This window comes from Mobula birostris, chromosome 17 (genome assembly GCF_030028105.1).
Source record: "Mobula birostris isolate sMobBir1 chromosome 17, sMobBir1.hap1, whole genome shotgun sequence".
Lineage (NCBI taxonomy): Eukaryota > Metazoa > Chordata > Chondrichthyes > Myliobatiformes > Myliobatidae > Mobula > Mobula birostris.
Window position 1 is genome coordinate 825,718 of NC_092386.1, and position 23,623 is coordinate 849,340.

Below are 23,623 nucleotides of genomic sequence, written 5' to 3' on the forward strand. Positions count from 1 at the left end.
TCTCATTAAAACTGGTATTTGGGTAAATCTCCTCCTACTGGGCAGGCACGCAGGACACAGCTACAGAAAACAAGCCAAGAAGAAATGGTATACTATTTCCGTTTCCTCCTCTTAGTTCAAGAAAACAATGAAATGCCGATCTGCCACCACCATCTGTTCCGGTATGTCATGACAGTGTTTTTAAAAAGCTCCGATTACCCCATAAACACTACACTACCCAGCCGGCGTTTTCAGATTTATACACTCTGGAGAGCGTTTCAGAAAAGCTCCATTTTCAGTGGAGGAAAACGCCATTTCAGTGTTGACGAGGCCGGAGTAAGACGCTGGCTTTCTTTTCATCATTAACAGCGTTAGCATCACAATATAACTCCACTCTTTCAATGTAAGTCACCCAGTTTTCAATGCCACTATCAAATGCTGTCATGATTCCAATCATTGCCATCTTTGTTACGTTGATTTAGCCCCGTCTTTCCTTGTTTCCTTTTTAGCTAGCTCCTAGCAGTCACTGCACGTTTCACTTGACTTACGTGTCCTTTTTGCTAGCGCAGGGAGCGTACTCCGTCTAGATGCGTGTGTCGCTCCTATTCATTTCCCTTCTCTCTCTTCTCCTCCGAGTGTTGTTATCAACTAAAACACGGTGTTCCGGTAAGATGCAGGTTCATAATCCTGATCGCCAATTTGTTGTGTATGTGGCCTGTTTACACAACTAATTTATTAATAAAAACACTGGAGAAGGGAAGTAAGTTTCATGGTTCTTTCACTGGAAGAGTCCGAACTTTTACACACACATATATAGATCCATACTCACCAAATAGCGTTAGCAACGACTTGTTACTAAAAGATAAAGCAGTCCCTTATTCTAATGTAGGCTATATGGTACACACCTGATGGGACTTCAAGCATTGAACATAGAACATAGAATAGTACAGCACAGTACAGGCCCTTCGGCCCACAATGTTGTGCCGACCCTCAAACCCTGCCTCCCATATAAGCCCCCACCTTAAATTCCTCCACTTACCTGTCTAATACTCTCTTAAACTTCACTAGTGTATCTGCCTCCACCACTGACTCAGGCAGTGCATTCCATGCACCAACCACTCTCTGAGTAAAAAACCTTCCTCTAATATCCCCCTTGAACTTCCCACCCCTTACCTTAAAGCCATGTCCTCTTGTATTGAGCAGTGCTGCCCTGGGGAAGAGGGGCTGGCTATCTACTCTATCTATTCCTCTTATTATCTTTTACACCTCTATCATGTCTCCTCTGATCCTCCTTCTCTCCAAAGAGTAAAGCCCTAGCTCCGTTAATCTCTGATCACAATGCATACTTTCTAAACCAGGCAGCATCCTGGTAAATCTCCTCTCTACCCTTTCCAATCCTTCCGCATCCTTCCCATAGTGAGGTGACCAGAACTGGACACAGTACTCCAAGTGTGGCCTAACCAGAGTTTTATAGAGCTGCATCATTACATCGCGACTCTTAAACTCTATCCCTCAACTTATGAAAGCTAACACCCCATAAGCTTTCTTAACTACCCTATCCACCTGTGAGGCAACTTTCAGGGATCTGTGGAAATGTACCCCGAGATCCCTCTGCTCCTCCACACTACCAAGTATCCTGCCATTTACTTTGTACTCTGCCTTGGAGTTTGTCCTTCCAAAGTGTACCACCTCACACTTCTCTGGGTTGAACTCCATATGCCACTTCTCAGCCCACTCCTGCATCCTATCAATGTCTCTCTGCAATCTTTGACAATCCTCTACACTATCTACAACACCACCAACCTTTGTGTCATCTGCAAACTTGCCAACCCACCCATCTACCCCCACATCCAGGTCGTTAATAAAAATCACAAAAAGTAGAGGTCCCAGAGCAGATCCTTGTGGGACACCACTAGTCACAATCCTCCAATCTGAATGTACTCCCTCCACCACCACCCTCTGCCTTCTGCAGGCAAGCAAATTCTGAATCCACCTGGCCAAACTTCCCTGGATCCCATGCCTTCTAACTTTCTGAACAAGCCTACCGTGTGGAACCTTGTCAAATGCCTTACTAAAATCCATACAGATCACATCCACAGCACTACCCTCATCTATATGCCTGGTCACCTCCTCAAGGAACTCTATCAGGCTTGTTAGACACGATCTGCCCTTCACAAAGCCATGCTGACTGTCTCTGATCAGACCATGATTCTCTAAATGCCTATAGATCCTATCTGTAAGAATCTTTTCCAACAGTTTTCCAGACGTAAGGTTCACTGGTCTATAATTATCCCTACTACCTTTTTTGAACAAGGGGACAACATTCGCCTCCCTCCAATCCTCCGGTACCATTCCCGTGGACAACAAGGACATAAAGATCCTAGCCAAAGGCTCAGCAATCTCTTCTCTCGCCTCGTGGAGCAGCCTGGGGAATATTCCATTAGGTCCCGGGGACTTATCTGTCCTAATCTATTTTAACAACTCCAACACCTCCTCTCCCTTAATATCAACATGCTCCAGAACATCAACCTCACTCATATTGTCCTCACCATCATCAAGTTCCCTCTCATTGGTGAATACCGAAGTGAAGTATTCATTGAGGACCTCGCTCACTTCCACAGCCTCCAGACACATCTTACTACCTTTATCTCTAATCGGTTCTACCTTCACTCCTATCATCCTTTTTTTCTTCACATAATTGAAGAATGCCTTGGGGTTTTCCTTTACCCTACTCACCAATGCCTTCTCATGCCCCCTTCTGGCTCTTCTCAGCCCCTTCTTAAGCTCCTTTATGCTTCCCTATATTCCTCAATAGACCCATCTGATCCTTGCTTCCTAAACCTTATGTATGCTGCCTTCTTCCACCTGACTAGATTTTCCACCTCACTTGTCACCAATGGTCCCTTCACCCTACCATTCTTTATCTTCCTCACCGGGACAAATTTATCCCTAACATCCCGCAAGAGATCTCTAAACATCAACCGCATGTCCATAGTACATTTCCCTGCAAAAACATCATCCCAGTTCACACCCGCAAGTTCTAGCCTTATAGCCTCATAATTTGCCTTTCCCCAATTAAAAATTTTCCTGTCCTCTCTGATTCTATCCTTTTCCATGATAATGCTAAAGGCCAGAGAGCAGTGGTCACTGTCCCCCAGATGCTCACCAACTGAGAGATCTGTGACCTGACCCGGTTCATTACCAAGTACTAGATCTAGTATGGCATTCCCCCTAGTCGGCCTGTCCACACACTGTGACAGGAATCCGTCCTGGACACACTTAACAAAACTCTGCCCCATCTAAACCCTTGGAACTAATCAAGCGCCAATCAGTATTAAGGAAGTTAAAGTCACCCATGATAACAACACTGTTATTTTTGTACCTTTCCAAAATCTGCCTCTCAATCTGCTCCTCTGTATCTCTGCTGCTACCAGGGGGCCTATAGAATACCCCCAATAGAGTAACTGGTCCCTTCCTGTTCCTGACTTCCACCCATATTGACTCAAAAGAGGATCCTGCTACATTACCCACTCTTTCTGTAGCTGTAATAGTATCACTGACCAGTAATGCCACCCCTCCTCCCCTTTTTCCACCCTCTCTATCCCTTTTAAAGCACTGAAATCCAGGAATATTGAGAATCCATTCCTGCCCTGTTGCCAGCCAATTCTTTGTAATGGCCACTACATCATAATTCCATGTATGTATCCAAGCTCTCAGTTCATCACCTTTGTTCCTGATGCTTCTTGCATTGAGGTACACACATTTCAGCCCTTCTACCTTACTGTCTTTACAATGTTTATTCTGCTTCTCTTTCCTCAAAGCCTCTCTGTTTGTTAGATCCGGGTTTACTCCATGCACTTCTTTCACTGCTGTATCGCTGTGGGTCCCAACCCCTCGCAAATTAGTTTAAGCCCTCCTGAACCATGCTAGCAAACCTACCTGCAAGGATATTGCTCCCCCTCGACTTCAGGTGCAACCCATCCAATCTGTGCAGGTCCTACCTTCCCCAGAAGCGATCCCAATGATCTAAAAATCTAAAACCCTGCTCCCTGCACCAACTCCTCAGCCACGCATTCAACTGCCATCTCCTCCAATTCTTACCATCACTGTCACGTAGCACTGGCAGCAATCCTGAGAGTGCCACCCTTGAGGTCCTGTTCTTCAGCCTTCGGCCTAATACCCGAAACTCACACTTCAGGACCTCATCCCTCTTCCTGCCTATGTCGTTGGCCCCAACATGTATCACGACTTCTGGTTGCTTTCCCTCTCGTATCAGGATGTCGTGCACCCGGTCAGAGACATCCCGGACCCTGGCACCCAGGAGGCAACAAACCATGCGGGTGTCCTTCTCACGTCCACAAAATCTCCTGTCCGCTCCCCTGACTATAGAGTCTCCAATGATGACATCTCTCCTCTTATCCGTCCCACCCTTCTGCACCACAGGGTCAGACTCCGTGCCGGAGGCCCTGCCACCGTGGCTCACACCTGGTCGGTCGTCCCCGCCAACAGTATCCAGGTCGGTAAACTTATTATTCCGGGGAATGGCTACAGGGGTGCTCTGCCTACATGTCTGCTCACCTTCGCTTTCCCCGCTCTGACAAGGTAACGTTCCGGAATGTCGGCTGTTTATTCAGCTCCGTAGGCTTCTGCCCTGTTGAGTTCCTTCTGCATTTTGTGTGTGTTACTCTGGATTTCCAGCATCTGCAGAATCTCTTGTGGCTATGGTCTTAATTGCCACATGTAATCAGTGAGATGTCCTTGACTCCAGAGTTCTCGATTACAAAAGGGACAGAGATAGAAAAATTATAGCTTTGGCATTGATCCAATGGCTTCCCTCCGCCGGACAAATCAGCACGTTTTCGGGAGCTGCCCACCAGTAAAAAAACAAGAGCACAAACAGGAGCCTGAGTGTCTCCAAACAAAGGCTCCCAGCAGAAAGGAATTTGAGTTTTGCTGGGTAAAGTTCACTTATTGATAAATTTTCATATACAGATACAGCACAGAAGCAAACCTTTGCGACCTAACAAGCCCAATTCCACCCATGTAAACTACTAACCTGCATGTCTTTGGAACGTGGGAGGAAATCGGAGCACCCAGAAAAACCCACGCTGTCACGAGGAGAACATACAAACTCCGCGGCAGGAAATGAACCAGGCCACTGGCACTTCAAAAGTATTATGTTAACCTGTGCTGCTTCTGTTTCTATATCTTATGGTCTTAAACTAATAGGTGAGAAATGGATAGTAATGAAAGCAAATGAGCAAATGCCACTGGCACTATACTGAAGAGAAGAGATACAGTCCAACCTCGAGACCAGCGGATCCACCGACAAAGGTTCCAATGAATAAACATACTGAGAAGAGGGTAAAGTATGCAATTTCTGGGTGAGACCCTAGTGCCTCCAGGCTCCCTAGTGGACTAGGTATGTTTGGAAATTGGAGACAGCAGGTAGGAACATAGAAAGCCTACAGCCCAACACAGCCCCCTCGGTCCACAATGCTGTGCCGAACATGTACGTACTGTAGAAATTACCTAGGGTTATCCATAGCGCTCTGTTTTTCTCAGCTTCATGTACCTATCCAGGAGTCTCTTAAAAGACCCTATCACATCTGCCTCCACCACCCTCGCCGGCAGTCCATTCCACGCATTCACCACTCTCTGCGTAAAAAACTCACCCTTGACATCTCCTCTGTACCTACTTCCAAGCACCTAAAAACGTGCCCTCTCATGTTATCCATTTCATCCCTGGGAAAAAACCTCTGACTATCCAGACGATCAATGCCTCTCATCATCTTATACACCTCTAACAGGTCACCTCTCATCCTCCGTCGTTCCAAGGAGAAAAGGCCGAGTTCACTCAACCTGTTTTCATAAGGCATGCTCCCCAATCCAGGCAACATCTTTGTAAATCTCCTCTGCACTCTTCTTATAGCTTCCACATCCTTCCTGTAGTGAGCTGACAAGAACTGAGCACAGTACTCTAAGTGGGGTCTGACCAGGGTCCTATAAAGCTGCAACATTACCTCTCGGCTCTTCAACTTAATCCCATGGTTGATGAAGGCCAATGCACTGTAAGCCTTGTTGACACAGTCAACCTGTGCAGCAGCTTTGAGGGTTCTGTGGATTCGGACCCCAAGATCCCTCTGATCTTCCACACTGCCAAGAGTCTTGCCATTAATACTATGTTCTGCCGTCATATTTGACCTTTCATTTGAACCACCTCACACCTATCTGAGTTGAACTCCATCTGCCACTTCCCAGCCCAGTTTTGCATCCTATCAATGACCCGCTGTAAGCTCTGACAGCCCTCCACACTATCTAGAACACCCCAATCATCAGCTAATTTACTAACGCATCGCTCCACCTTTTCTCATGATTCTTAAAGATGGATGCAAGGAGACTGACCTTATGTAGGCTCTTCTGATTTAAATAAAACTTGCTAGTGGTTTTAGAATACATGATGTGGTGTTTTAATACAGTGCCTATAAAAAGTATTCACCTCCCTTGGAAATTTTCATGTTTTATCGTTTTACAACATTGAATCACAGAGGATTTAATTTGGCTTTTTTGACACTGATCAACCGAAAAAGACTCTTCTGTATCAAAGTGAAAACAGATCTCTACAAAATGATCTCAATTAATTACAAATATAAAACCCAAAATAGCTGATTGCATAAGTATTCACTGTCTTAAATAGTCACATCAAATCATCACTGGTGCAGCCAACTGGTTTTAGGTGTCATATAATTAATTAAACGGAAATTTGTCTTTGGAGACCTGTGAGCAGTCAAAGTGTTTCAATTCAATGTGGAAAAAATACACCTGTATCTGGAAGGTCCAATTGCTGCTGAGTTAGTATCCTGGCAAAAACTACACCATGAAGACCAAAGAACACATCAAGCAACTCCGCAGAAAGATTATTGAAAAGCACAAGTCAGGAGATGCATACAAGAAAATTTCAAAGTTACTGAGTATCATTCAGAGTACAGCTAAGTCATTCATCAAGAAATGTAATGAATATGACACCGCGGAACATCAGCCTAGAGCAGCCCATCTTCAAAAACTGAGTGACCGTGCAAGAAGGGGACTAGTGAGGGAGGCCACCAACAGACCCATGACAACTCTGGAGGAGTTACAAGCTTCAGTGGCTGAGATGGGAGAGACTGCACATACAACAACTGTTGCCCAGGTGTTTCACCAGTCACAGCTCATGGGAGAGCAGCAAAGAGAAAAGGTCTCACAGTAAAGCTCAGCTGGAGTTGGTCAGAAGGCATATGGGAGACTCTGAAAGCTGGAGGAAGGTTCCCTGGTCTGATGAAACCAAAATTGAGGTTTCTGGCCATCAGAGTAAATACTGCATTTGGCGTAAAAGTCACACCCTCCCTACGGTGAAACCTGGTGGTGTCTGCATCATGCTGTGGAGATGCTTCACTGCAGCAGGCCCTGGAAGGCTTGTGAAGGTAGAGGGTAAAAGGAATGCAGCAAAATACACAGAAATCCTGGAGGAAAACCTGATGCAGTCTGCAAGGGAACTGTGACTTTGGAAAAGATTTGTTTTCCAGCAAGACAATGACCCCAGGCATAGTCCAAAGCTACACAGGAATGGCTTAAAAACAACAAAGTTAATGTCCTGGAGTGGCCAAGTCAGAGTCCAGACCTCAATCCAATTGAGAATTTGTGGCAGTACTTGAAAAGGGCTGTTCATTCACATCCCCATGTAATCTGATAGAGCTTGAGCAGTTTTGTAAAGAAGAATGGGGAAAAATTGCAGCGTCCAAAGGTGCAATTACTAAATACTGAGTACTAATTACTAAATTACTAAAAAGGGGTGAATACCTATGTAATCAATTATTTTGTATTTTACATTTGTAATTAATTTGGTTCATTTTGTAGAGACCTGTTTTCATTTTGACATGAAAGGGTCTTTTTCTGTTGATCAGGGTCAAAAAAGCCAAATTAAATCCACTGTGATTCAATGTTGTAAAAGAAAACATGAAAACTTCTAAGTGGAGGCGGGGTTGGGGGTGTTGGATACCTTCAACAGGCAGTGTGAATGGCAAAAAGTGGCCAAAAGGCACGTGCCACCAAAAGCTAAACCTAAGATGGAGTAGGAAAAACACCAAAAATAGAAGTAGATCTGCCTCCCCCTCCATTTCTCCCTGTGAGACTCTATCCTAAAATCCTAGCTGACGGGCTGTGGAAAACCCTATGATGGAAATAGTCATGTTTGTCACGGCTGTCACACAACATTTCGCTCAGCAGCTGCAATGACAAACACAATTGACATAGTCCTATTCCGGAAACCAGCTTCCCTCATATGAACAGGTTACCCCATCCAGTGCCTCGAGCACAGGGCGATCCTTCTGCACCCGGGGAACGGATTACAGGTGTCCCTCGCTTTCCGAACGTTTGCTTTACGAAACCTCACTGTTACGAAAGACCTACATTAGTACCCTGTTTTCGCTTTCAGAAGGCGTTTTCACTGTTACGAAAAACAAGCAGCATGCGATAAAAAATTCAGTGCGCGAAAAAAATCAGCACGCCATGAAAGGCAGCCGCTCTCCCCCGGATTCTCGCCGGCATTGCTTAAACACGCACCTGTGAGCAGCCGTTTGCAAGATGAGTTCTATGGTATCGGAAAAGTCTAAAAGAGCTCGTAAGGGTGTTACACTTAGCGTAAAACTAGACATAATTAAGCGTTTCGATCGTGGTGAATGAAGCAAGGACAGAGTGAGTTTGGCTTGTGGAAGTTGACGAAGATAATGTTGAAGAGGTTTTGACATCCCATAACCAAGAACTGATAGACAAAGAGCTGATGCAATTGGAAGAAGAAAGGATAGCAATCGAAACCAAATTCATCAGCGAAATGAACGTGAAGCAACTGCGTGAGATTTTTGCTGCAATGATAAAGTACGACTTTACTTTTGAAAGGCTACATAGGGTTGGGGGATATTTGCAAGATGGTTTGAGTCCTTACAAACAACTGTGTGATAGAAAAATGCGCGAGGCTCAGCAGTCAAGCAAGCCTTCCACATCAGCCACAGCAGACGACGAACCTCGACCTTCGACATCGAGGCGGGCAGTCATAGGAGAAGATGAGCTGCCTGGCCTAATGGAAACAGACGACGAGATGACACCCCAGTGTCCCACCACCCCAACACCCAGGCCGTGGACAGATACTGTACCGATTTGCGGAGAATGCAGCAGTAGCCGGGAGGCACACGGCACCTACAGTACGGTTGCCAGGTACTAGTGTCATTTTACAATGTGTTGATGATCAACTTAACTGATGATCAATTTAACAAACCATAATGTGCCAAAATTACATGTAGCTACCCCTGAAAAGTGCTGATGTCAGACAGATAACATGAGAATGATGAAGTGTAGAGAGAAAACTAGTACATAGTGAGTGTCCATAGCACCTCTGAAACATCTCTATGGTTACTAAATGCACATACTGGATATATGTGGATTGAATTTACCCCTGGCTACCTTTTATCTGGACAGGATGTTGTCACCCTGGAGTTGTGGAGCCTATGGTACGTTACTCTCATCACCTAAACCCCCTTACCCTCTCAAGGAAGAAAAGACCGTAAGACCAGAAGACAAAGGAGTAGAATTCGGCCATTCGGCCTACTGAGCCTGCTCTGCCATTCCATTATGACTGATCCCGGATCCCACTCAACCTCATACAACTGCCTCCTCGCCATAACCTCGATGCCCCGACCAATCAGGCAATTATCGACTTCCGCCTTAAATATACCCACGGACTTGGCCTCCACCGCTGTCTGTGGCAGAGCATTCCACAGATTCACTACTCTCTGTCTAGAATAAATTCTTCCTTACCTCTGGTTTAAAAGACTGTACTTCAATTTTGAAGCTGTGACCTCTAGTTCTGGATACCCCCACCAGAGGCAACATCCTCTCCATATCTTTCAATGTCCTTTCAACATTTGGTAGGTTTCAATGAGAGCCCCCCAAATTCTTCTAAATTCCAGTGAGTACAGGCGCAAAGCTGCCAAATGCTCCTCGTATGTTAACCCTTTCATTCGCAGACTCTCAGATGACAACACATCCTTTCTAGGATACGGGGCCCAAAACTGTTGGCAATACTTGATATGAAGCCTGATCAGTGTCTTATAAAGGCTCAGCGTTACCTCCTTGCTTTTCTATTCTATTCCCCTTGAAGAAAGTGCAAACATTGCATTCACGTTCTTTACCATAGACTCAACCTGTAAATTCACCTTCTGGGAGTCCTGCACGACTCATTGTTAATGCCTCCGCAATCTCTCCAGCTACTTCTTTCAGAACCCGAGGGTGCATTCCATCAGATCCAGGAGATATATCCACCTCAGACCATTAAGGTTCCTGAGCACCTTCTCAGTCATAATTTTTCTGAGCACCTACTCAGTCATAATTTTCACTGCACAAACTTCGCTTCCCTGCCACTCTTGAATGTCCGGTATACTGCAGTCATCTTCCACTGGGAAGACTGATGCAAAATACACATTCAGTTCCTCTGCCCTCTCTGCATCTCTCATTACGATATCTCCAGCGTCATTTTGTATTGGTCCTATATCTATCCTCAACTCTCTTTTACCCTTTATAAACTTAAAAAAGCTCTTCATATCTTCTTTGATATTAGTCACCAGCTTCCTCTCATAATTCATCCTTTCCTTCCTAATAACCTTCTTAGTTTCCTTCTGCAAGTTTTCAAATGCTTCCCAATCCTCTATCTTCCCACTAGCTCTGGCTTCCTTGTATGCCCTCTCTTTTGCTTTTACTTTGGCTCTGACTTCACTTGTTACTTGACTATGAAATACTGTCACATTGAATTTTATTTTTCCCTCTCAAATTTCAACGTGAACTCCATCATATCGTGATCACTCTTCCCTGAGGGTTCCTTAACCTTAAGCTCTCTTATCACCTCTGGATCACTGCACAACACCCAATCCAGCACATCTAGTGGGGTGAACAACAAGCTCTTTCAAAGAGCCATCCCTTAGACGTTCTACAAATTCTCTCTCTTGAGGTTCAGTACTGACCTGGTTTTCCCAATCCACTTTCATGTTAAAATCCGCAACGATTTTAATTAGAATTGTAACATTACCCTTATTACATGCCTTTTCCAGCTCCCTTTGTAATCTCAACCCCACATCATGGTTACTATTTGGAGGCCTATATATGATACCCATAATGTTTTTTTTACCATCCACCCACAAAGATTCATCATTCTTTGATCCTATGTCACCTCTTTATAAAGATGTAATTCCATCTCTTACCAACAGGGCCACACCACCGCCTATGCCTACCTGCGTTCTTTCAATACAACATATATGCTTTGATGTTAAACTCCCATCTATGGCCTTCTTTCAGCCACGACTGATGGCCACAATGTCATACTGGCCAATCTCTAATTGCACCACGAGTTTGTCCACCTTATTCTGAACGCTACGCACATTTAAATACAGCACCTTCAGTCCTGCATTCTTCACGCTTCTGGATTTCTTATCTGTGGTACAATTTAACTCTTTGCTCTGTCTGCATTTCTAACCAATCATTGGTTCGTAAACAAGATTTATTTGTGACCAACTTTTATTGAATTTCTGTAACAAATTAATTTCTGTAATAGGGTATGGGGGTATACTGAGGATTCCTCAGAACCAAACAGCAGAAAACTACCCCATCAGTGCAGGGATCAAATTGATGTATCAAATATTCACAGATTGGACAGCGTTGAGGAAAGTTTGACACACACAATGAAGCAATTATTTACATGTACTTGTTAGTGTGTGTTAGAACAGGTCCAGTCCACTTACCCCCAGGTCATCGTACTTTGTCTGGGATAAAGTCCTCGATGAATCAATAAATATTCTGTAAGTTCACAGTCCTGCAACACCTGTACTAGATAAGATACAAGTACTGGAAGCTGACCGAGCCTTGGGAGCTAGCACACTGCATCCCAGTGATCTGAAAGGGGTCCTCATGGAACTGTGGTTGGTCCAACATTTCTAGAGATTTGGAAATTGTTGCTATGGATTGAAGTTAGTAAGTGTGACCCCAGTGCCAAACAAAAGATGGAGCCAAAAGAGGATCACTGCCCTATTGGCGGGACATCCCTATGGCTGGATCCTATGGTAAAGAATGGAATTACATAACTTCTAGGAGAGAATATTAGGATTGAGGATGGAGACACAAGAGACAATAGATGTTGGAATCTCGGGCAAGTCCAGCAGCATCTGGAATCATTGACATTTTGGGTCAAAATCCTGCCTCAGTATTTAATCAGGACTGATAAATCAACACAGGGTACTGAACCAACAGTTCTGTTCATCTACTGGAGTTTGAAAGGGAGAATATGACTACAGCTGTGATGGACCCTGATGTACACAGTGACACTGTGATCTCTGTCTTGCAGGCCAATGTTAGGCTGTCTTTCAGAAGAGTGACTCCTCACAAGATGGCAAACCCTAAAGAGTACCTGGTAAGGTTCTGAAAACTTGTGCCAAGCAACTTGGAGTAGTGTGAGCTGCCTTAATGACTATCACCCAGTAGCACTCACATCTATGGTGATGAAATGCATTGAGAGGTTGGTCATGCGAGAATGAACTCCTGCCTCAGCAAGGACCTAGACCCACTGTAATTTGCCTATTGCCACAATCGGTCGACAGCGGACGCAAGCTCAATGGCTCTTCACTCAGCCTTAGATCACCTGGGCAATACAAACACCCATGTCAGTTCGTTTACTATCGTTCAGCGTTTAACACCATCATTCCTACAGTGCTGATTGATAAGCTACAGAACCTAGACTTCTGTAACTCCCTCTGTAATTGGATCCTCGACTTCCTAACCAGAAAACCACAATCTGTGTGGATCGATGTCTCCTCCTCGCAGATGATCAACACTAGCTCATCTCAGGGGTGTGTGCTTAGCCCTCTGCTCTACTCTCTCTACACCCATGACTGTGTGGCTTGTCATAACTCAAATGCCATCTATAAATTTGCTGATGATACAGCCATTGTTGGCAGAACCTCAGATGGAGACGAGGGGGTGTACTGGAGTGAGGTACATCAGCTAGTTGAGTGGTATCACAGCAACAACCTTGCACTCAAGGTCACTAAGACCAAAGAGTTGATTAGGGACTATAGAAAGGGTTGGATAGGGAACACAAACCAATCCTCGTAGAGGGAGTAGAATTGGAGAGAGTGAGCAGTTTCAAGTCCCTAGGTGTCATGAGGGGAGGTGTTGGAGTTGTTGAAATAGATTAGGACAGATAAGTCCCCGGGACCTGACGGAATATTCCCCAGGCTGCTCCACGAGGCGAGAGAAGAGATTGCTGAGCCTCTCCCTAGGATCTTTATGTTCTCGTTGTCTACGGGAATGGTACCGGAGGATTGGAGGGAGGCGAATGTTGTCCCCTTGTTCAAAAAAGGTAGTAGGGATAGTCTGGGTAATTATAGACCAGTGAGCCTTACGTATGTGGTGGGAAAGCTGTTGGAAAAGATTCTTAGAGATAGGATCTATAGGCATTTAGGGAATCATGGCCTGATCAGGGACAGTCAGCAAGGCTTTGTGAAGGGCAGATCGTGTCTAACAAGCCTGATAGAGTTCCTTGAGGAGGTGACCAGGCATATAGATGAGGGTAGTGCTGTGGATGTGATCTGTATGGATTTTAGTAAGGCATTTGACAAGGTTCCACACGGTAGGCTTATTCAGAAAGTTAGAAGGCATGGGATCCAGGGATGTTTGGCCAGGTGGATTCAGAATTGGCTTGCCTGCAGAAGGCAGAGGGTGGTGGTGGAGGGAGTACATTCAGATTGGAGGATTGTGATTAGTGGTGTCCCACAAGGATCTGTTCTGGGACCTCTACTTTTTGTGATCTTTATTAACGACCTGGATGTGGGGGTAGAAGGGTGGGTTGGCAAGTTTGCAGATGACACAAAGGTTGGTGGTGTTGTAGATAGTGTAGAGGATTGTTGAAGATTGCAGAGAGACATTGATAGGATGCAGGAGTGAGCTGAGAAGTGGCAGATGGAGTTCAACCCGGAGAAGTGTGAGGTGGTACACTTTGAAAGGACAAACTCCAAGGCAGAGTACAAAGTAAATGGCAGGATACTTGGTAGTGTGGAGGAGCAGAGGGATCTCGGGGTACATGTCCACAGATCCCTGAAAGTTGCCTGACAGGTGGATAGGGTAGTTAAGAAAGCTTATGGGGTGTTAGCTTTCATAAGTCAAGGGATAGAGTTTAAGAGTCGCGATATAATGATGCAGCTCTATAAAACTCTGGTTAGGCCACACTTGGAGTACTGTGTCCAGTTCTGGTTACCTCACTATAGGAAGGATGTGGAAGCATTGGAAAGGGTACAGAGGAGATTTACCAGGATGCTGCCTGGTTTAGAAAGTATGCATTATGATCAGAGATTAAGGGAGCTAGGGCTTTACTCTTTGGAGAGAAGGAGGATTAGAGGAGACATGATAGAGGTGTACAAGAGGACATGGCTTTAAGGTGAGGGGTGGGAAGTTCAACGGGAATATTAGAGGAAGGTTTTTTACTCAGAGAGTGGTTGGTGCGTGGAATGCACGGCCTGAGTCAGTGGTGGAGGCAGATACACTAGTGAAGTTTAAGAGACTACTAGATAGGTATATGGAGGAATCTAAGGTGGGGGCTTATATGGGAGGCAGGGTTTGAGGGTCGGCACAACATTGTGGGCCCAAGAGCCTGCACTGTGCTGTACTATTCTATGTTCTATCTTTGAATATCCAACCCTTTCTATAGTCCCAACATATTGATACAGTTATCAAGGAGGCAATACAGCGACTAGATTTCATTAGGGACTTGGTTTGTCACCTAAGACACTTGAAAACTTCTACAGGTGTACCATGGAGAGCATTCTGACAGGCTGCATCACTGTCTGGTGTGAGGGGGCTACTGCACAGGATCAAAAGAAGCTACAGAAAGTTGCAGAATTAGTTAGCTCTATCTCAGGTACTAGCTTCTATAGTATCCAAGACATCTTCAAGGACTAGTGGGCCAGAAAGGCAGCATCCATCATTAAGGACCCCCACCAGCCAGGACATTCCTCTTCTCATTGTTACCATCAGGAAGGAGGTACAGAAGCCTGAAGGCACACACTCAGTGATTCAGGAACAGCTTCTTCCCCTCTGCCATCTGATTCCTAAAAGTGAGTTCCATGAACACTACCTCACTTTTCTTATTTCTGTTTGTGAACTATTTTTAATTTAACTATTTAATATACATACATATCTTTTCTTATATTATTATGTATTGCATTGTACTGTTGTCACTATATTAACAAATTTGACGACATATGCTGGAGATATTAAACCCGATTCTGATTCTTATTCTGAGTTCTGTGAACAGACAGGAGTCAGCCAATAGACGCAGGGATTTGGATTTTCAGAATGCTGTGACACTGTACTACAGGATATTGATCAGCAAGGACAGAGCACATGGGGTTGGGGTTACAGACTGATCAGGATCACAATGGTCATCGGACAGAAAGAAAAGGCTCGGAATGAATGGGCCTCTCTGAGTTTGGCCAGGTTACAGCTCCTTGTGTTCAGCAGGGAACAGTAGTTAGCATCCAAACAGTCATAATCTACATCAACACTTTGATTGTTGGATCAATTGCCCTCTATACGGATTTGCTGACCTCACCAAACCAGTGGCAGAACATCAAGGGCAAACACTCCCTGTCTTTGGTACTATCAACCTTGGGCACTGCCTCAAACAGCTCCCCACTGTCCAGGACAGACCATCTTCTCACATCTCCCATCAGGCAGCAAATACAGAAGCCTGAAGTTCCACATCAGCAGGTTCAAGAACAGATACTTCCCTCCAACCATTTGCTTTTACAACAATCTGCATAACCATAAGCCCTACCTCAGTATAGCAACACTAGATTTGTGTTCCTTCTTGTAAATGTATAGTGATGTTTTTTTCAGGTGAATGCTGCTTTCATGGTACTATGCTCCTGTGATGCTGCTGCCAGTACGTCTCTTCTTGCCCCCACGTGCAGACAGCAAAAGGACGAGATGGAAAGGAATATCAAGGGGTATATGGACAAGGATATGGAATAGGCATCAACATGACAGATGCACTTGCACCAGGAAAAAACTGAGGTAAGAAGAGAGGATTTTTAGACAATACAGCAGGTTTGAGACAGCGGAGCCATTGCTTTGTGGATTTTGAGCTTGAGATTTGAGGCGTGGCCAGTCAGAACATTTGGCAGGGTTGAGAACAGCAGTCTTTCTTTTTTATTGCACAGTTAGATTAGTGGGAATATGAGGCAGGATAAAGGAATGCCCCTCTTGTGGGTTGTGGGAAGGCCAGGACACATCCATTGTCTTTGATGGCGACACCTGCAAGAACTGAATCCAGTTGCAGCTTCTTACGACCATGTTAGAAAACTAGAGCTTGAGCTGGATGATCTCCAGATCACTGGGAGGCTGGGATACAGGGTGAGGGCAAGGAGATGGAAACGAAAACCGGGAACCCGCAACAGGACTGGACAAGAGAGCTAGGAGCCCGGGCTTGGACTCTGAGCCAGAGACTGGACAAGGACCTAGAACCTGGGTCTAGCCTCTGGCTCGGACCCCAGAACTAGGCAAGGACGAGGCTTGGCTGGCAGCCAGGACGTGGCTGGAGTCTTAAGGCTTGGGGCTAGAGACTAGAGACTTGGCTTAGCTGGAGGCAGGAGGCTGGAGTCTTCAGGCTTGAGGCTAGAGACTACAGACTTGAGGCGAGGCTTGGCAGAAGGCAGGAGGCTGGAGTCCTCAGGCTTGAGGCTAGAGTCTAGAGACTCAAAGCGAGGCTTGGCAGGGGTTCTCCTGGGCAGGGTACGCTTCTCCTGGGCAAGATGAGGTTCTCCTGGGCAGGACGCGGATCACCACCCGACAGAGGCAAGGGACAGGAAGGGACAGAACCAACCGCAGATAACAGCAAGGCTGCCTGGCTTATCTGATGGAGGCAAGGGACAGGAAGGGACAGAACCAACTGCAGGTAACGGCAATACAGCCTGGCTTACCCGACGGAGGCAAGGGACAGTAAGGGACAGAACCAGCCGCAGGGTAATGGCAAGACAGCCTGACTTACCCGGCAGAGGCAAGGGACAGGAATGGAGCTAGGTACGGGGTGGCTCCAGGACAAGACTGAAGGCGAGAGTTCCCAGCAAGACCAGGCAAGGTTTCAGGCAATGCAAGGCAAAATGAGAACTTCAGGCGAGGCGAGAGTTACTGGCAAGACAAGGCAGGGCTTCAGGCAAGGAAACAGAAGGCTGAGGAAGGGATACAAGGAGTAAGGACAAGAACAATCCAGCAGCCACGCCCTGGTCTCTGAAGGTATTTATGCAGCCAGCCCCAACGAGCATCAGCTGCCTCAATTAGAGCTCAACAAGAACAGAAACAGGGTAGACAGGAAAACCTAGCGCAAGGGCTGATGGACCTGACTGTGTACTGGAATACAGACTTCATGGATTGGACCATGACAGAGAATGGGAACCAGAGTGCCAGGGCAGAGACTACAGAGGTCTGGGGGAAAATGTTGTTAAGCCCACATGCAAAGACAGGAATCAAAAGATTGAACATAGTGGGAATAATGCTCTCAGTTCAACCTAATTCAATGCAAGGAGTATTTTCGGAAAGGCAGATGAACTTAGGGTTTGGATCAGCACCTGGAATTACGACAGTGTGGCCATTATTGAGGCTTCATTGCAGGAGGGGCAGAATGGCAGCTCAATGTTGCAGGTTTCTGTTGTTTTAAGCATGATAGAGCAGTGTTGATCAAAGGAGGAGGGGTGGCATTACTAGTCGGAAAATGTCACGGCAGTGCTCAATCAGGACAGGCTGGAGGGTTTTTCTACTGAAGCTACATGGGTAGAACTGAGGAATGAGAAAGGGATGACCACACTAATGGGAGGCCACATCTGCCAGCTAGGCACTAAGGGTTCAGATGACGATGACACTAATGGGATTATACTATAGATGACCCAAAGGTATAATTACCTTGGTAGCTTTATATCACAAGATGCCAGAAGTAAAGTAACTTCCAAAAAATCAAAAAATTAGAAGAGGTGACAAAGAGTAAGAAGATGTTGAATTGTTGTCATAGAGTCACAGAGACATAGAGTACAGAAACAGGCCCTTTGGCCCATCTAGTCTATGCCTAAATCATTTAAACTGCCTACTCCCAGCAACCTGCACTGGGACCATAGGCCTCCATATCCCTACCATTCATGTACCTATCCAAACCTCTCAAACATTGAAATTGAGCTTGCATGCACCACTTGCACAAGCAGCTCATTCCACACTGACATATCCCTCTACGTGAGTAAGTTTCCCCTCATGGTCCCTTAAACTTTTTAACTTTCACCCTTAACCCATGACCTCTGGTTGTGGTTCCACCCAACCTCAGTGGAAAATGCCTGCTTGCACTTGCCCTATCTATACCCCTCATAATTTTGTATACCTCTATCAAATCTCTCAATCTTTGACGCTCTAAGGTATATAGTCCTAACCAATTCAATCTTTCTTTATAACTCACGTCCTCCAGACCTGGCAACATCCTTCTAAATTGTCTCTATCTTTATTATTTCAAACTTGTTTACATCACCTAAGTAGGTGACGAAAACTACACACAATACTCCAAATTAGGCCTCACCTACATCTTATAAAACTTCAACACAACATTCCATCTCCTGCACTCAATACATTGAGTTATGAAGGCCAACATGCCAAAAGCTTTCTTTACCACCCTGTCTATCTGTGATGCCACTTTCTTTACGACCCTGTCCATCTCAGAACTCGCACCACCACGTCCAGGAACAGGTATTGCCCCTCACCTATTGATCTCAGGACTCACACCACCACATCCAGGAACAGGTATTGCCCCTCACTTATCGATCTCAGGACTCACACCACCACGTCCAGGAACAGGTATTGCCCCTCACCTATTGATCTCTTGAACCAAACAGGATAACTTAGCTTCACTTGCCCCTTCATTGAAATGTTCGCACAACCTATGGATTCACTTCAAAGAACTCTTCATCTAATGTTCTTGATATTTATTGCTTATTTATTTATTGTTTTCATTGTTTCTCTCTTTTTGTATTTGCTCAGTTTGTTGTCTTTTGCATGCTGGCTGAATGTCCAAGTTGGTGTGGTCTTTCATTGATTCTGTTACAGTTATTATTCTACTGTGGATTTATTGAGTATGCATAAGAAAATGAATCTCAGGGTTGTGTATGGTTCCATGTAGATACGTAGATAAAAATTAACTTTTAACTTTGAAGGGAGGGAGACAGAAGAAAAGAAACTATTGCCCATTTAGCTCGACTTCACTGGTTGGGAAGATGTTGCACTAGATTACTAAGAATGATTTCTCGGTATTTGAAGACACATGATAAAATAGACAGAAAGGTGCCTTTCAAAACTATTCACATTCATTGAGGAAATAATCAGACCATAAGACCATAGGAGCAGAATTAGGTCATTTGGCCCATCGAGTCTGCTCTGCCATTTCCAAATGGGGAGTGAAGATGTGGTGAGGATATTTCCTCTAATGGGAGAATCTGGTACAGGAGTACAAGAATGTCCCCTTAGAACAGAGATGAGGAGGATTTTTTTACAAGAGGGAGGTGAATCTGTGGAATACATTGGCACAGACAGCTGTGGAGGCCAAATAATTGGGTATACTTAAACAAGTTTATATAACCATATAACCATATAACAATTACAGCACAGAAACAGGCCATCTCGGCCCTTCTAGTCTTTGCCTAACCCTTTCTCTCACTTCATCCCACCGACCTGCACTCAGCCCATAACCCTCCATTCCTTTCCTGTCCATATATCTATCCAATTTAACTTTAAATGACAACATCGAACCTGCCTCAACCACTTCTGCTGGAAGCTCATTCCACACAGCTACCACTCTCTGAGTAAAGAAGTTCCCCCTCATGTTACCGTTAAACTTTTGTCCTTTAACTCTCAACTCATGTCCTCTTGTTTGAATCTTCCCCACTCTCAATGGAAAAAGCCTATCCACGTCAACTCTATCAATCCCCCTCATAATTTTAAACACCTCTATCAAGTCCCCCCTCAACCTTCTACGCTCCACAGAATAAAGACCTAACTTGTTCAACCTTTCTCTGTAACTTAGGAGATGAAACCCAGACAACATTTAAGTAAACCTCCTCTGTACTCTCTCAATTCTATTGACATCTTTCCTATAATTCGGTGACCAGAACTGTCCACAATACTCCAAATTTGGCATTACCAATGCCCTATACAATTTCAACATTACATCCCAACTCCTATACTCAATGCTCTGATTAATAAAGGCCAGCATACCAAAAGCTTTCTTCACCACCTTATCCACATGAGATTCCACCTTCCGGGAACTATGCACCATTATTCCCAGATCCCTCTGTTCTACAGCGTTCTTCAATGCCCTACCATTTACCATGTATGTCCTATTTTGATTTGTCCTACCAAAATGCAGCACCTCACACTTTTCAGCATTAAACTCCATCTGCCATCTTTTAGCCCACTCTTCTAACTGTCCTAAATCTCTCTGCAATCTTTGAAAACTTACCTCAACATCCACAACTCCACCTATCTTAGTATCATCTGCATACTTACTAATCCAATTTACCACCCCATCATCCAGATCATTAATATATATGACAAACAACATTGGACCCAGTACAGATCCCTGAGGCAGACCGCTACACACCATCCTCCAATCTGACACACAGTATCCACCACTATCCTTTGGCATCTCCCATCCAGCCACTGCTGAATCCAGTTTACTACTTCCATATTAATACCTAACGATTGAACCTTCCTAACTAACCTTCCGTGTGGAACCTTGTCAAAGGCCTTACTGAAGTCCATATAGACAACATCCACTGATTTACCCTCATCAATTTTGTTAGTAACCTCATTAAAATATTCAATAAGATTTGGCAAACATGACCTTCCATGCACAAATCCATGTTGACTGTTCTTAATCAGACCCTGTCTGTCCAGATAATTACATATACCATCTCTAAGAATACTTTCCATCAATTTACCCACCACTGACGTCAAACTCACAGGCCGATAATTGCCAGGTTTACTCTTAGAACCCTTTTTAAACAATGGAACCACATGAGCAATACGCCAATCCTCTGGCACCATCCCCGTTTCTAATGACATTTGAAATATTTCTGTCAGAGCCCCTGCTATTTCCACACTAATTTCCCTCAAGGTCCTAAGGAATATCTTGTCCGGACCCGGAGACTTATCCACTTTTATATTGCTTAAAAGCACCAGTACTTCCTCTTCTTTAATTGTCATACTTTCTATAACTACCCTTCTTGTTTCCTTTACCTTACACAATTCAATATCCTTCTCCTTAGTGAATACCGAAGAAAAGAAACTGTTCAAAATCTCCCCCATCTCTTCTGGCTCCACACATAGCTGTCCACTCTGATTCTCCAAGGGACCAATTTTATCCCTCACTATCCTTTTGCTATTAATATAACTGTAGAAGTCCTTTGGATTTATTTTCACCTTACTTGCCAAAACAGCCTCGTATCTTCTTTCAGCTTTTCTAATTTCTTTCTTAAGATTCTTTTTACATTCTTTTTATTCCTCGAGTACCTCATTAACTCCAAGCTGCCTATATTTATTGAAGAGCCCTCTCTTTTTCCAATCCAAGTTTCCAATATCCTTTGAATACCATGGCTCTCTCGAACTTTTAACCTTTCCTTTCAATCTAACAGGAACATAAAGATTCTGTACCCTCAAAATTTCACCTTTAAATGACCTTCATTTCTTTATTACATCCTTCCCATAAAACAAATTGTCCCAATCCACTCCTTCAAAATCCTTTCGCAGCTCCTCAAAGTTAGCCTTTCTCCAATCAAAAATCTCACTTCTAGGTCCAGTCCTATCCTTCTCCATAATTACACTGAAACTAATTGTATTGCGATCACTGGACCCGAAGTGCTCCCCAACACATACCTCCATCACCTGCCCTGTCTCATTCCCTAACAGGAGATCCAACACTGCCCCTTCTCTAGTTGGTACCTCTATGTATTGCTCCAAAAAACTATCTTGCACACATTTGACAAACTCCAAACCATCCAGCCCTTCTACAGAATGGGTTTCCCAGTCTATGTGTGGAAAATTAAAATCTCCCACAATCACAACCTTGTGCTTACTACAAATATCTGCTACCTCCTTACAAATTTGCTCCTCCAGTTCTCGGTCCCCATTAGGTGGTCTATAATACACCCCGATAAGCGTCACAACACCTTTCCTATTCCTCAATTCCACCCAAATAGCCTCCCTAGACGAGTCCACTAATCTATCCTGCCAGAGCACCCCTGTTATATATTCCCTGACAAGCAATGCAACACCTCCCCCTCTTGCCCCTCCTGTTCTATCACACCTGAAGCAACGAAATCCTGGAATATTTAGTTGATCTTTTTCTTCCTTTACATCAACCTCCCATCTCCTAGTCTCTTAAGTTGATTCCCTCCCCCAAACCATTCTAGTTTAAAGTCACCTCAGGAGCCCTCGCAAATCTCCCTGCCAGGATATTGGTCCCCCTAGGATTCAAGTGCAACCCGTCCCCTTTGTACAGGTCAATCAGTGGTCCCAATGATCCAAAAACCCAAATCCCTGTCCCCTGCTCCAATCCCTCAGCCACGCATTTATCCTCCACCTCATTGCATTCCTACTCTCACTGTCGCGTGGCACAGGCAGTAATCCCGAGATTATTAACTTTGCGGTCCTTTTTCTCAACTTACTTCCTAACTCCCTATATTCTTCTTTCAGGACCTCTCCCCTTTTCCTACCTATGTCATTGGTACCTATATGTACCACGACCTCTGCCTCCTCACCCTCCCACTTCAGGATATCTTGGACGCGATCAGAAACATGCCGGACACTGACACCAGGGAGGCAAACTACCATCCGGGTGTCTGGACTGCGTCCACACAATCGCCTATCTGACCCCCTAACTATTGAGTTTATCGGTTCTTGGTTAGTCAGGGCGTCGAAGGTTACTGGCAGAAATCAGCAGAATTGTGTAGAGAGAGATAATAATGAAGCTATTATGTAACAGAAGTGCGGACTTAGTGGGTGGAGTACTGTAACTTAATTCAGCTCCGACGCCTTATGATCGTATGGTAACGTATACGCACTAAATTGCACAGTTGTATTTATGCCATTTAACAGGAGAAAACGGTCATCTTTACCTAAAACCTCACTGTAATACGAATTCCAATGGGACCATATTTCTTCAACTATCCACTGATACATAAAAGTGTAAAACACATTCTGAACTCTCTCCGGAAAAGACATCTTATCAGAAAACTCTGACAGAGAAGTCGGTACATGGGAAGGAGGAGCAGGCAGCTGCCCACAGAGTCTCTCCGTAACAAACCCCGGGGAGAATCTCAGACTGAAGATAAAGGGAATGCCCAGCTTCATGGCCAGAAGATCTCCACAGCGATACACCGGATCAGACAACAACACTTTGAATGCAGACTCCCGCAGTCTCTCTAGCAGTTTGTCGTTCTTTAATACCCCGTCACAGATCTCTAGCAACATTTTGCTAGCAGTTTCCATGAAC

General features: G+C 44.7%; 1 protein-coding gene across 1 annotated transcript in view; it reads right to left on the reverse strand.

Annotated features, from left to right (window-relative positions):
* LOC140211464 (UDP-glucuronosyltransferase 2A1-like) overlaps positions 1-23,406 on the reverse strand; it is a 202,022-nt gene extending 178,616 nt beyond the window's left edge. The window contains exon 1 of the mRNA XM_072281170.1: positions 23,247-23,406. Within this exon, the coding sequence (XP_072137271.1) occupies positions 23,247-23,352 (106 nt within the window). The 5' untranslated portion in view covers positions 23,353-23,406. The remainder of the gene's footprint in view (positions 1-23,246) is intronic.
* Positions 23,407-23,623: the final 217 nt, after the last annotated feature.